The following is a 15,634-nucleotide window of genomic DNA, read 5'->3' on the forward strand; positions in this document are numbered from 1 at the left end:
TTTCCCACATTTACCTTGTCAAAGCACACCAGGTTCAGCTGCCCACAGATGTTAATTCTTTGAGGGCTGATGGAGAATATCCCCACTTTCTTGAGACGCCGCTGAGCATAGACGATGCCCGCTGTCATGGCTGCCGGCAGCGCAGGCGGCACCGTGATGGTAATAATGTCCAGAGACTTGACTATGATTTCCTTTACTGGTTCCTGCAGAGTACACATCATAATCAAATTTTTCTAGCATTTACATCATTTAAAATTATGCTCAAAGCTGCATCCTATTTACACAAATTCTGTTATATATCCTACAACTAAGAGGGACTGACATCACAACAACGTGACGCTGCTCTTTTTAAGACAGTAAAGATGGATACAAACCTGATTTATGATTTTCATGACTAAAGAATAGACAAAGACGATGCTGGCAACAGCCACCAGGCACAGCAGGAACAGGTAGGCGTCCCGGTACAGCTTAAAGTCTGTGGGTTTGGGGTACAGGATAGACCGGATGAGCTGCCCTTTAGCAGTGCTGAAACCTAGAAGAGAAAAAGAAACTGCATTTTAAGCATCAGATAGGCAGCACAATTATGCTGTCTACTAAGGTACCAAATGCAAGGCAGCATCAGATATATCCCACGATACATTGCAGTAATTCTGGCTTCTAACCTGTCCGCACTACCACAGCTTTAACCATTTCTCCCGTGTAGTAGCGGGTCTGTATGACGTTCGTGCCGCAGAAGAGCGTATGTCTCTTGTGCTCCTCCGTGCCGTAGATCATGTCACCATCCCCACCCTTCTTGTTCTGCTGAGGGTTCGGAAGATCCGTCTTGGTGACCGGAACACTCTCACCTGAGAGGAGAACATGGAAATAAACATACTTTATTTTAAGGCGTCATTGTTCCAGTGTTATTATATATTTAAGCACTGATATTAATTAACATGTACTTACTATAGGGTTAGGATTAGGTTTGGTTTAGGGTTAGTTGCATGTAATTATGCATAATTTACTGTTATTACTATGGTAAGTACATGTAACAATGACACTGTAAAATAGTTTTACCCATACTTTATTTTACTCACATAATAAACGGTATGATCAATTAAGAAATAACTGTTACAAATGATAATATTAGCGATTAATAATAAACAGAAGATAAAATGAAATCTGTAACACTATTTAAAGTTGATTAGGATGATGCTCATATTATCATCAAACTTTTACTGGAAATTCTTAACATTTATTAACTTAATCCTAATCACAACAACATTATTATTATTTTAATTCAAACATTTATTACAATTTTAATAAAACTTCAATAAGGTTAGATTTGTTAACATTAGATACCCATTTTAGTTAACATGAACTAACAATTAAAAATACTTCTAGAGCATTAATTCATTTATGCTAATGTTAATGTCATTTCAACAATTACGAACACATTTTAAAATCAAAAGATAAATCTGTTAATATTATTTAATGGATCTTAGCCATCATGAACTAACAATGGACAGTTGTAAATGTATTAACTTACAATAACAGAATAATAAATACAATTAATGTATTGCTCATTGTTAATTAATGCATTAACTAAAGTTATCTAATGGAAACTTATTGTAAAGTGTTACCATATCATTTATATACAGATGTTTAATAGCGTCTCCAATGTAAACTTCAGTAGCAAATTTGGTTTATAGTTAGTTTATATACATCAAATTTAAGCTATATTGCCCCTCTCTAGTGGGCTCGGTTGTTATGACATCACAGTTGGATGCAGCCAATCACCTGTGAGCATGCTCTCATTAACAATGCAGGTTCCACAGATGAGCACGGCGTCACAGGGCATGATGATCCCGTTGCTGGGGATGACGATGACATCACCAGGGACCAAGTCTGTGGACAGGGCTTCCTCCGTTTCTGTACAGCAAAAACAGAAGCCAAAGAGAGGGAGGGAGGGAGGGTGGGGAAGAGCGAGCAGTGAAATAAAACCAGTCTGTCTCAGCAGATCACTTATTACCCATGCTTCCTTGCACAGTGCTGAGTCATCGTGACTTTGGCCACTACATCAGACTCCCTGAAGCAGGTAACCCAGGCCTGCAGCAGTGTACATCATTACAAATATACTGAAAAAGCATTTTCTTCACTCTGAGCCGTACCGTTTTCGCCCCTGTAGACCGTAACTCGAACAGTACTGTGTGTTGCCACCATGTCGTGTAGCATTACATATTGCTGTAAAACAAAAGAAAATGTTCCTGTGAAGAACAAATAAACATTTGCGTGTGCAGGCAGCACAGTAAATCTAATAGGCACACATTAACTGTTAGCATATCTCAGTTACGCAATCAGAAAATTAGCATCAACTCTAACCTTGGATACGCCCTATGACTAACAGCTAAGCTTGATATCTCTAAAATCCAACTTCATACTCGTATATTAGAGTAATCAAATTGTTACATTAATGTTACATTACAATAAATGTCTATAGTTTTAATATGCATGATTCGTCAGTGCTTGATATTCTACATAAAACAGATCTTAAAAATGTAAAAGCTTTGTAAAATAAAATGACAAATTTTTGTTTGTTTGTTTGTTTATTGGGGAATTTTTGTCTTTAATGAAAATGAAAAATGAAATATTTAAATTAGTATTAGTTTATTTACTTATTTTTAGGGGCATATCAGTGTTTGTTTGTTTTTTAATAGTATTTAAATATTTAATAAAATTAAATTTAAAATAGTATAGAGTACAACATTTATTGTATGTATAGAGTACAATAATTATGTTGCACATTATACAAAATATTATATTTTAATATTTTGGATATTTAATTTAATTAATCAATCAACAATACTATTGATCAGCATTACCAAACGTGGACGTTTTCCACTAGAAACAAACATTGATGTATTATTTTAATTTAATAATGTGAAGCTGCTTTGATACAATCTGTATTGTGAAAAGCGCTATATAAATAAACTTGAAAAAAATAAAATAACCTATAATGGTCAATATTAAAATTCTAGACTAATACAGGCCAAAACATCATTTCTTTTTTATTCAGGCATTTTTGTCTTTAATAAAATGACATTATAATACAATTTTATATATACATATACACACACACACACATACATATATATATATATATATATATGTTAAGTTAAGTTTATATATATATATATAAATATAACTTAACATATATATATATGTTAAGTTAAGTTATATATATATATATATATATATATATATATATATATATATATATATATATATATATATATATATATATATATATATATATATATATATACATATATATATATATATATATATAAATAAATGATACAAAACAGCATGTAAAGATTTTATATAAAAATATTATATAAATATTTTATTTATTTATAAATATATACAAAATAATTATTTTGTATAGCATAGATTTCTAATGATCCATTAGATTTTTTTAGTTAATGGCCAAAACGTGAAAATAATTACTGACTTATTATTGGTGAATTTTGTATTATTACAAAATTTTAAATCAAGTTCTGCCCTATGTCACTCACTCCCTATTCCGTTCCACTCAAAATACATCATTACGGAAATAAAATATTTATATTTAAATGCTGTTGCAAACAGTTTAACAAGCCTGCTTACCTTTTTAATAGTGTAGAGAGAGGTAGCTATTGATATGACAGACATGAGGACTATGGCCATTGCGTAGTAATAATATTCGTCGGTACACCACAGGATAACACTGAAGAGCTGGAAGATGTAGAAAGGATTGAGGACCTGAAAAAGAGATGGAGAAGTTTCATTTCACTTATTTCCCGAGAAGACATATTCTCAACAGCAGAGTCAGCAGTGCTGTGTCATGCCGTTCTCCGGCTTGGGTCAGTTTCATATGTCACTCGTACCTCCTTAATTAGCAGCTTGAAAAGAGAAGGCACTTTCACGTCTATTTCATTTAGTCCGAAAAAAAATCTCCTAAAATAGAGAAGAAAAGGACTAAGTGAGATTTGTACAGTCAGTGCAATCCAGTTCAGGGCTCAATAATTAGGATGGCCTCACCACAAAACATTTCATTATTAGTGACATCTTTTTATTAGGGCTGTCAAACGATTAATCGCGATTAATTGCATCCAAAATAAAAGTTTGTTTTTACATAATATATGTGTGTACGGTGTATAATTATTTTCTATATATAAATACACACACATGCACGTATATATTTAAGAAATATTTGCATGTATATACAGTGTATATATATTTATATTATATATAATTTATATTATATATAAATATTTTATATATAAATAACACATTTTTCTTAAATATATATGCATGTGTGTGTATTTATATATAGAAAATAATTATACTCCATACATACATATATATTATGTAAACACAAACTTTTATTTTGGATGCGATTAATCGCGATTAATCGTTTGACAGCCCTACTTTTTATGTGTGGAAATATATTTGAAAATATTTTAGAAATATTGGTAACACTTTACAATAATCTCAGAATTTACTAATACTTTTTCAGATCAAAAGTACCTATTAACATTAGTTAATGCACTGCGAACTAACACGAATTGAAACATTTTTATTAACAAACATTAACAAGGGTTAATAAATGCTGTAATAAAATATGTTAACACTTTATTTTACAGTGTCCATGTTAAATGTTACATGTACTTACTATAGTAATAACAGTACAATATGCATAATTACAAGCAACTAACCTGAAACCAAACTACCCTAAAGTACATATTTTAAATTAATATTACTCAGTACTTAATTGCATTATTAAAATGTAACAAGGACACCTTAAAATAAAGTTTAATCAATATTTTGATCATTATTAGTTCATGTATCATTAGTTGCATTAACCAATGTTAACAAATGAGACCTTATTGTGAAGTTTTACCAAAATAGTATACAAAACAGTGGATTTTTAAACACTGTTGCTAGAAAATAATGGCGTTTTGTGATTTGTTTATAATGTTTCCATCCATCTAAAATGATGCTTCCAAGTCCATCCCAATTACTTTGGTAATTTCGACAAAACCTCATCTATGTTGGCCAACATTGGTGACCTTGACAGGACAACCTTTTTGCTGAGCCTTTACCTCCAAAAATGTCAAATTCAGCCAAAGGTTTCACCTGTACTCCTGCTGGTTTTTGTTGAGTCCGACACTGTGCTTTGAGTGAACGGATGAGCAGGTCATGCTCAGATCCTCCAGGCCTCTGCAGAGCAGAGGAGACAATAGTTTTAACAACAGTATCAAGGATTCACAGAGTAACATTTTCACTAATCTTAAAGGGATAGTTCACACAATATTGAGAATTCTGTCAAGTACTCAGCCTCATGTCATTCCGTCTTTCGTTCATCCTCGGAACACAAATAAAGATATTTTTTAATTAAATCTAAGAGATTTCTCTCCCTCCATTGAAAGTCTATTCACCAAAAAGCTCATAAAGAGATTGTAAAAGTAATCCATATGAATTGAGCAGTTTAGTACAAGTCTTATGAAGAGACTTCATTTTATATGATGAACAGATTTAATTTAGGCTTTTATTCACATATGAATTGATCAGCGCCAGCGGAAATAAACAGAAGCTCAACCGTACTTGCTTGCAGGAACAAACCTCATTGGTTCTTGCGGAAGCTTAAACATGCTGCGTAACACGAGAATGAACCTCATTGGTTCTCGCAAGTCAAGCGAATTTGCTTGAGCTTCTGTGACCAAATTTGAATCCTGTAAACATTGTTTGCTGATCGATGTTGGAAAAGCGATCCTTAACACTCGATCCTTATGGATTTCTATTACGATCTCTTTATAAACGTATTGAAGCATCTGAATAGACTTTCATTTAACAATTTTTATTGAATTTCTATTAAACCATGTAGCATTTTCTACAGCACATGTTGGACCAAATGTATACAAACATATGACTGGCTGTGCTATACAGATATTAATCAGAATGTAAGATACCCCCCCCCCCCACCCTGGCATCTGAATAGACTTTCAATAGAAGGAGAGAAATCTCCCAGATTTAATTAAAAATATCAATTTGTGTTTCAGATGATGAATGAAAGTCTTATGGGTTTGGAACAATTTGGGTGAGTAAATGATGACAGGATTTTCATTTTTGGCTGAGCTACCCATTAAAGATTCAGGAGCTATAATCAGACATGCTTCCTTACTTCAATACTTCAAAGTTGTGTATGGTGTCGCTCCAAAAGTACTTAGTGCTGTGGAGGGTAAAATAACGTATCTGTAATACAAAAAGAAAAGACACTTATTCAGTCACCAATGAAGCTTAACTATATCGTTTAGTTTGTAAAAACTAGAATTTGTGTAGGAAGGATAAGACAGATTTTGTTTGTGCATATAATACCTGCACATGCTGGTCCCCTTGATTCCTGGTGATTTTCTCAGGGGCGGAGTCAGAGGGGTTGTGGGCGTGGTCATTGGCCTGAGGGGAGGCGGTCTGAGAGGCCAGGTTGTCGTAAGGGTTCTTCCCAGGGGCCAAAATGATCCGAACCCTCGCTCGAAACCAGCGCTTAAACTCATCCTATGGACAAACAAACAGATTATACCCAAACACACATGGCAACAACTAAAACAAACTGTAATCTTAATGAACATAAAAAAAAAAAAACATTTACAGGCAACTTCTCAAAGCCTAAGAATAAAAAAAGGAATGTGGCATTACATTAAAGAAATCCAAAGTCATTTTAGTAAAAAATGTGTGAATGATGTTTCACTTTAACAAGTGATGTACTTGATTGCCAAGTTCATTTTACAACACAGACATACAGCACACTGACGAACTAGAATTATGAATATTTAGCTGACTCAGAGTTAAGTATTATCTACCACTGAAGAACATGACGTCTGAAGCATTCTGTAATTCAGAATTATGTTAAAGACTATCAAGTTGAAGTATTTGAAATATTTAGTGTTCATAAACTCCTCTGCCTAAAGGCACGTGCACAGATAAAGCGGTAACACTTTACAAAAAGGTCTTATCTGTTAACATTAATGCATTAACTAACAAACTAACAATGAGCAATACATTTGTTACAGTATTTATTCATCTTTGTTAGCATTAGCTAAATAAAAATAAAACTGTTAATTGTTTGTTCATGTTAGTTTAAGGTATGTTAATGTTAAACAATACAACTTTTGATTTTAATAATGTATTAGTAAATGTTGAAACAACAACTAAGATTACAGGGCCTGAATTTCATTTAGGAAAATGGGAGGGAAATCCCCCCTTATGTGAATCTTATGGGGGGGGGGGGGGGGTGTTTTAATTTGAGGGGGGAAGTTTAGAATTTTTTTTTTTTTTAATTACATCTCGCCTTGAAATGTATGTTCACTCATTGCATTTTTACAATGGGGTAATTTTGTTCTTAAGAATTTACACAACACAAGGAAGCTTGATTTCAATCTTTGAATTAAATTGAAAAAAGTAGCACAAATAAATACAATAGAATAAAGATACCAATAAAGAGAAAAGTTTTTGCTTAGGTCTAACACTAGTATTCAGAAATACTACAGAGACTGAATAAAGTAATCAAATGTAAAATAACACTGGGTAGTATTTTAGTCCTGACTATATTAAATACATAGGCTATTAATCCTGATTCCTTAAAATGAAAGCTATGTTTTGTTGTTTTGACAACCAAATTAATGACAGACACATATGGCTGCTGTCCCTTTAAGAGCTAGTGCACGGATCCGGTTTTCATTATACGGTCACGTGCGATTTATGCTTATTTAAGACATAACCGACTGTGTTTAGAGGATACTCACCAAGACCGAAAATTTACAGAATTTTCACATTTTTTTGACTGTTAAAGCGATATAATCGACGAAAAACAACTTTTGTTAATGTTACCCGCGAGCTGTTTGTGAGGCGGCTTTACTCTATGTATGTGTGCAGAGAAATAAAAAAAAATCTCTCAGACAGCGCGCAAGTAGGCTACCGAATAGTTTAAAATCACGTGAATGTTTAAACTGGTAAGACTTAAAAAGACGTGCAAATGGCAGACTGTAGTTACACATGATGCAATGCTGGCCCGATTATGCAAGTGACAATTCCGTCTATCCCGACTCTCGAAACGCGAGTGTGTATTATCGCCGCCTGCAGCGCGCTTAACAATTGCCTTGTGCAACCCATTTTGAGAGACGAGAGATAGAAGACGCAGCACCGCTGAATCACTCACACTGTTTGTGAAATTGCGTCTCGCAGACAGTTTTAAAATGACTGATTTGATTTTATAATCTGTGTGGATTAATTTACCAATACAACCTACATGCTAAAGTGAATCAATGTTTGCGGGAATTTCCCGCATTATAAGTGGGAGACCTGCGGGAATGATTAAAATTATGCGCAATACCCGCAATCCCGCGCCGAAATTCAAGCCCTGGATTAATAAGTCAATAAATGTCTCTAGGTTTAATATTCATAATTATTTATTGTTTATTTCTTTAAGGGCATTCCTGTCTTATTAATAAAATAATATTGTAATATTTAATAACATTTATAGTATGTATTACAATAAATATTTTAGATAAATGCAATCTAGAATCTCTAAGAATTTCCAGATACAATCCAGATTCAAAACGATAATAATATGTAAGGTTTTGTAAAGTTTTGTAGAGGTTTAAGACATACAGTGCTTCGTAAGAGGGCGACTTCTGCGTCTCTGACAGCAGTCCGTGTGCAGGTGGCCTTCACACACCATTCAGGCATCCAATAGAGCAGCAGGAAAAGAAAACCGCCTGTACAGAGACCACCTAAACCCACCAGAACCAGCTTCCATCGGCACAGCCGATACCCGCTCAACTCCTGCACAGAAAGACAATCAATGAGCTACTGTATATAAGAGGGGAAAAAAAGCATAAAAAGGAAGGAGAAACAAAAATAATACATACCATCTCATCCTCCAAACCCCTGTTGACAATCTTCAGGTCTTCCTTCTCCATCCTGATCTTCAGTCCTGGCTGGATGACTGCTGCGCTCCTGCACACACACGCAGAGATCACACGCTAAGTGTGTGCGTAGTGCAGTAAGGATTGTGTGAGGCCCAACAACAGCTGTTATACCATTGGTTTGTATTGACAACCAGCTGACCTGAGATGACACACAATCATGCGCACACGTAAACACAAACACTCGGAGAAGAACTTCCTGTGAGTCACGATCCTGAGCACTACAGCTGAGAACCATGCTGAGAGTCTGAGAGCAAGACAACAGCTGTCAAACCAGTCGGCAATTTGACAATCAAACACAAATTAAAAATTTCCCTCTAAACAGAATGAGATTTATAGGCACAGGGTCCAAAATGTAATTTTACCTACAAATGGTAGATGAATTTGCTATTTAGATATTTTTAAGTATTTTCTTTCACCTTAGTTTCACATTAGAACCAACCCTGCTCATATTTTTATGTTTGCGCCTTATTTTGAGAATTATGTCACACAATTATAGATTTAAAGCAAATAGTAATAAACATGATTCAGACATCCTGTGAATATTCTCCACAGAGGACTTTTTTTTTTCAAAGACATCCAAGTTGTGATGTTTTCTGCAGACTTTTTACATTTTGACTTTTCAAAGTGTTTACTGTTCAAGGGTTAAAGCAAAAAAAAAAAAAAAAGTATTTTGACTGAAAATATTTCCTCGGCCAAACCCCATTCCACAGCCTGTCACACACCCAGTTTAAGAACAGTTTCTTCTTGTAATTAGGAGTGTAGTGAGTACATGCTTTACCTTCACAAATGAAATACTCAAAGAACATCTGCATTTAAAGAAAGGTCATTTTGAACTGCGTTTCTATTATTTACACACTTTATGAAATTTCAATGTTTTCAATCTAATGCTTTTACAAGACTTGACTCTTTGTTATGTAGTCATACAAATAATTAACCATTTGCATAACTTTAACACAAGTTTTTATTTCTCAAATAATAAAAGCCAACAGAGCTTTTGCTAAAAAGTGAGCTAATATCACACTATACATAATATAAAATCAGTTTTTAACCTAGCCATTATAAATAAATAATATAAATGTTATTTTAAAATTTTGTCTATGTTGATTATATGAAAAGTGAACAGCATGAGCAGGGCCGTACGCAGGATTTTATAAATACCGAGGTCCTTAGTGATCCTGCTATGGGGGTTTGTGGGACATAAAGCCCTAGAGCCTACTTTGATTTGATTTTTTTCACCTTGCCTGGGAAAACAAGCGAGCGTTGCGACGGCGTCGCTCTCTATTTGGGCGCACTTTTCACGCATCTACTTTAAAATATCGAACGTGAGAGCGCAAATATGTGAACGGCCACTAAAGCAGCTCAGATGAAGTCGGTTATCGTGGCGATATGCAATATCATTGCAGCACCAAAGCAAAGTTGAGTTAACATTAGGCAATTATTTCACAACCTTCATTGTATGCACTTCGAAAAATTACCGAGGTCCTGACCTCGGGGACCTCAATGGTGGGTACGGCCCTGGGCACGAGCAAGATAGGATCATTAGATGCACAATATATCGGGATTCGGGAGACATATGGAGTGGGTCAGACATGATTTTGAACACTTCATTAAGTTTTGTTTTGTATAAAGCCTTTCTTTAAAATAAATTTCGTTTTGTTCATTTTAATCGATGTTTCATCAACCAATTGCCTAGATTTAATAAATGAGAAATATAGCACACAATATATTCAGGAAATGGAGGCGGATATAAAAAGCTCAACTAATAGAAACTGACTACTCTCCTATGTAATCTGTAATGTAAATGTAAAATGTGAATTTCTCTCTATCGGCTTGTTCACTACATTTGGACATTTTTGTGTAATTATATTTATTAAACATGTAGAATACTTGATCACATCCCCCTCAGCAGAGTGAATACACCTCATCTTTCCTTAATTTAAGACCAATTCAAACTGAAATTAAGACATTTATTACACTATTTAAGAAATGTACGCATTTTAACAGCCTTAAAATGATGAAAAGTGAATTTAAGACATAAGGACATGCGAGAACACTGCAATTGACGGAAATCCGTCGTATACTTGCTGCAATTAACAGAAATCCGTTGTAGCGATGGAGAACTTTAATCCCTGGGTTATTTACATCAGCGAAGGTCAAACTATTATTCTTACAAATCAAAATCAAACCACAAAGTAACCACCCAACTGAAACTGGTTCTTACTGGGCGTCCATTTTGGACCTTAGATGCAACACTTTCTATACGTGGAGTGAAGCTGTGGAACAGATTAAGTTCAGTGCTCAAACAAAAAAAACATTGAGGATGAAAGAGATTAATGGTTGAATTTCATGACTGTGCGATTGCAGTTGTCTTGAAGAGTGACAGGAATGTACAGCGTCCTTGTGCATGTGTGTGTAACCGAAGCTGTTTGCTGAGGAAGGAGTTGGGGATCGGCGAAAAACACTGGTGTCAATCATTCAAGTGGCTCTTTCCAGCTCTCACAATCATTAGAAAAACTGGCCAATCCACATTCTCATTACAAACCACCAGCCAAACAAAGTCTTGGCAATTAAAGTTGGCAATGTTATAAAAGTATTATAACCTAGTCCTACCATTTACACTATATATTTATTCACCATTATCTTTTGTATGGGTGAATCCCATAAAGCTTGTCAAGAACATGTCCAAGTATTTCACCCTAAAATTAAAATAAAAAAATAAATTAAACATGCATTGTGGAATTATTTTGAATTAAGAACATGTATCCTCCAAATCCTCCATGTGTCAGTCGAAGTCAGAAAAAACATGAACACACTGGAGAGCCGCTTTATAGTAGAAACTGAAGTAGTAATTCTAATTGAAAGCGACACTGAGAATATATCGTATAAAATGGTATATAAATAATTATGACTTGCACAATGCTATCTGTTTGTCATGACATATGGAATACTGTTTCCGTGTCCAAGCTTCTACTTGTTTCACACATTTAAGCTAAGCTTTAAAAAACTGACTGGCCATTAGGGATTTCAGTATGGAGATAAAGGTTAGGATTTTTTGTTAGTATTACATCACAATGTGTGTGTATAGTAGTACCGTTTGTTGTTTGCTTTTGGCATCTGATAAGAGCATTAGGACCCGGAAGTGGTGGGGGCGGAGTTGGATCCAGATCTAAGGGGTGGGGATTGGTAGGTTTAGGGGTGGGTTTAGGGATCAGGGGGTGGAGATGGGTAGGTTTAGGTATATGTAAGGTGATTACATCCTGGATTTCGTGTTCTGCAGTGAGGACCATCTCAGCAGTGTCGGGATGTTCGCTAACACTATTCCGCGGACAAGGTATTTCAAAGTTCTTTTTACCCCTAAAGGCTGGAATCTGAACAGATTTTAAAACGCTAGGCATCGTACACTTGATGACTTTGAAAATGGTTCGAGAAAAACTGGGCATCATACACTGAGCATAATACACTCCAAGACTTTTAAATCGTTTCGAACACAACAAACTCACAAAGAAAAAACGCACCTCATTGCTAGAAGATGCATGACAGATGAAAAGCATGGATGTGCAGGAGATGACCGCAGTAGTTGTTGTAACGACTTCTTGTGCTGAGTCACAACAGAAAGCGCATTTGGATGCGGTCTTGGGTGGGTAGACGCAGTGAGGGTAGATGTTTTGTGCTTGTCCACTTTTTACCACTTCCAGAGGTAGTCAAACACATTCGACCGGATTGCTTTAGTAGTGTAAACGCTCATGTGGTCGAATGTGTTCGAACAGCCACAAAAGACCACCTTCTCTGCGCTAACCAGACAGGATATAAACTTTGTTGGCTGAAGACCCAATTGGTTAAAACTTAAGTTTGGTTTGAAGACAAAAATCACTCTAACCTTTCCTCATTTCTAACACGCACTCACATAGTTCGGAGTGGTCTTACGGCTGTCAGAGCAGAAACGAAAGCTACTGCTCTCCATTTGTTTTTCTGTTGTCTTTAAGCAGGTTCATATGTAAATTGCACAAGCTGATTTTGTCCATTGGATTATATAGACCCGCCAATAGACCCTCCCCTCAAAGAAATCAGGACAGAAGGGGTTGAAAAGTGGACAAAAGAGACAGGTTAAAACACCTGGTGTAAACAGGTATGTCTCCCTCATCTACTTGTGATCCGATCAACCCGAAACGCATCTTAATACCAGGTGTAAACTAGCCTGGCTCCGCCCTCCTACGTACTTTCGCTTAATTTTAATTTTCCTTCAGTACTTCGTCTGGGTTTGTGGTATATTCTTGGGTTTTCTCCGGACAATTTTTTGGCGTTCCAATCAGAGAACAGAGGGAGTGGCTGAGAACGATGACGTTGAGGTGCGCTAGTTTGAGTTGTAGACATACGTCACGACCAAACGTTAGCGATTGGTTATGGCAGATCCAGAGTGGCTCTGGGCAGATCCAATAGTTTTAAACTTCAACAGAGTACCCGCCTTCAAGGAAGTTAACGCTTGTCAATGGAGAGTGGCCAGACTCTCTGTACAAATGAAATGTACAAGGGACCAGGCTAGGTGTAAACAGGGCCTAGGCTGCAAATAAGGGCAAAAATATGAGCAATAGTCAGTTAGTGTATCTTGAAAAAAAACTTTGCTGTGAGTGTATGGGGGCCTTTAGAAGGCAGCTCACTAGGTTTTGAAACCTGCTTAGAAGGGACACCAGGGAGGAAACCAGTGCCATGCTGGTGTGGTCACCTCAACAATAGGGCAGCAGGGAGGCAGCATGGCAGAAAACAGGGAAAGTGTGTGAGTGTGTGTTAGACAGACGGGTGTCACTGCTCCCTGATCTTATCAGTCCCCCGCACCCGTACAACACACCACGGAAAGGGGAAACCCAACTCAGGACCGAGCCCTTCCTACCATTCTAGAGCAGCTGCTATGTGGTCACATTCTGCTCTCAGCTACAATTTAGACGCAAATCGTGAATCCAACATGCTGCACTTTTTTTCTTCCTTCCTCTCGAGCAGACTGTACGATGAATACAAGGAAACACCGCAATCATAAACCTGACAGGCCTATTTACTCAACCCACGTCAATGTGTCTTGAAAAGTACACAAGCAGTTATTTAGCAGACACTTTTTCCAGACAATCTTTCAGTCACAAAAAGACTATCTTAAAACCAATTAATATCAGCAAGAGCCAGAGCTGGAGTAAGTGAGTAAGGTGTCTTGGAGACGTTGCCACAGTTCTTCTGGATTTAGTGTCTCAGTTTTTTCTGTTTCTTCATGTAATCAAAGACGGACTCGATGATGGTGAGATCAGATCTCTGTGTGGAGCACTGGCTGTTGTCAGACAGTACAAAAATTTCACTGGATTATTACAATTAATGGCAGAATGAATGTTTGAAAATGTAAACTGATATTTCCAACTGAAACACTACAGCAAAAGATATACATAACTGGCTTAAAACTAGGGCTGGAACAGATCGCAGTTGATCCGTATGGACCAGGCCCCACGGTTCAGCACGCATGTGATTCTCGGATTAACTGCTAAATTTAACCATCATAGAGTGAAAGTTTATAATTTGGACTTGCTTTGTCTTGCCAATTTACACAAACAATTTTAAACGAGGAAGAAGAGGCAAAAATTGGGGCGCGCGCAGAGAGAGAGAGCGAGAGCGAGAGAGGGGGGGGGGCGCGTTTCAGACAGCGCTCGGACACCGAATTGATTTCTCTTTCGCATGCACTTGCCCTTGAACAGACAAACAAAATGATATCTAAATACCCGTCTCCGCAAGTTTTCTCGATTATGTCATAAGTGAACAGTTGAGAAACCTGATGTGTGTCTGTTTTTTTGGACCATGCAGTCTGTCTTAAAGTGACAGCACACTCCTAAAATTCAGTGTCATTAATGTTAAAAATAAAACAACAAAATGCAGCTTTAACAAAGATGAGACTATATTTAATTTCTACAGTGAACAAATAGTGTTAAAAAATGTTGTTTTACATTTAGGCTTAATTATTCATTTCTGTACCTGAATAGGCTACTACTGTTAGACTTTGTAACTGTTATTTAGTATTCATCTCTGCTTGTAATTTGTGTATTTGTTCTTATTTTATTAATGACTGCTCACTTGTTTTTAATAATGTTTGAACTTTATCAGATAGGCTAGTAGTTTTTGATGTAGTATCGAAGAACTTAATGTGAGCTTTAAGTAATAAATGAAATGAAAAGCAAAGTTACACCCCCCTCCCATATATATATATATATATATATATATATATATATATATATATTTTTTTTTTTTTTTTTTTTTTTTTTTTTTTTTTGCTGATCCGATACATGGCTCAAAAAACGTCAATATTGAGCAATACTCAAACAAATCTCTACTCTCAGCAGATTACAATATATAACATCTCTATTCACTACATACACTATAAAAAAATCTGAGGTTGAGAAACCCCAAAAAACTTTTTTGAGTAAACTCAACTTATCAAAAAATTGTTGAAACATCACTTAAAATTGGCCTGTGCTTTTATCAAACATAATATAATAAGTTCTACAAACTCAAAAATAATGTTTTAACCTGTGGGTCCAAGTTCAGTGATCTTTGTTTTTAAGCTATGCTGAGCATTATAAAAAAAATAGTAATGTAGTACT

General features: G+C 35.7%; 1 protein-coding gene across 3 annotated transcripts in view; it reads right to left on the reverse strand.

The window, feature by feature from the left end:
- atp13a3 (ATPase 13A3) overlaps nt 1-15,634 on the reverse strand; it is a 47,412-nt gene that overhangs the window by 20,310 nt on the left and 11,468 nt on the right. For 2 of the 3 annotated variants that reach the window (XM_079856482.1, XM_079856484.1), the window contains exons 3-14: nt 8,949-9,036; nt 8,689-8,862; nt 6,400-6,576; nt 6,206-6,276; nt 5,161-5,244; nt 3,909-3,978; nt 3,649-3,783; nt 2,151-2,223; nt 1,780-1,911; nt 663-845; nt 375-532; nt 15-203 (exon numbers count right to left, since the gene is read on the reverse strand). In XM_079856482.1, the coding sequence (XP_079712608.1) occupies nt 15-203; nt 375-532; nt 663-845; nt 1,780-1,911; nt 2,151-2,223; nt 3,649-3,783; nt 3,909-3,978; nt 5,161-5,244; nt 6,206-6,276; nt 6,400-6,576; nt 8,689-8,862; nt 8,949-8,999 (1,497 nt within the window). In that variant the 5' untranslated portion in view covers nt 9,000-9,036. Of the gene's footprint in view, nt 1-14; nt 204-374; nt 533-662; nt 846-1,779; nt 1,912-2,150; nt 2,224-3,648; nt 3,784-3,908; nt 3,979-5,160; nt 5,245-6,205; nt 6,277-6,399; nt 6,577-8,688; nt 8,863-8,948; nt 9,148-15,634 lie in introns of all 3 variants that reach the window. The other variant, XM_079856483.1, reaches the window with a different exon arrangement.

This window comes from Squalius cephalus, assembly GCF_949319135.1.
Source record: "Squalius cephalus genome assembly, chromosome: 22".
Lineage (NCBI taxonomy): Eukaryota > Metazoa > Chordata > Actinopteri > Cypriniformes > Leuciscidae > Squalius > Squalius cephalus.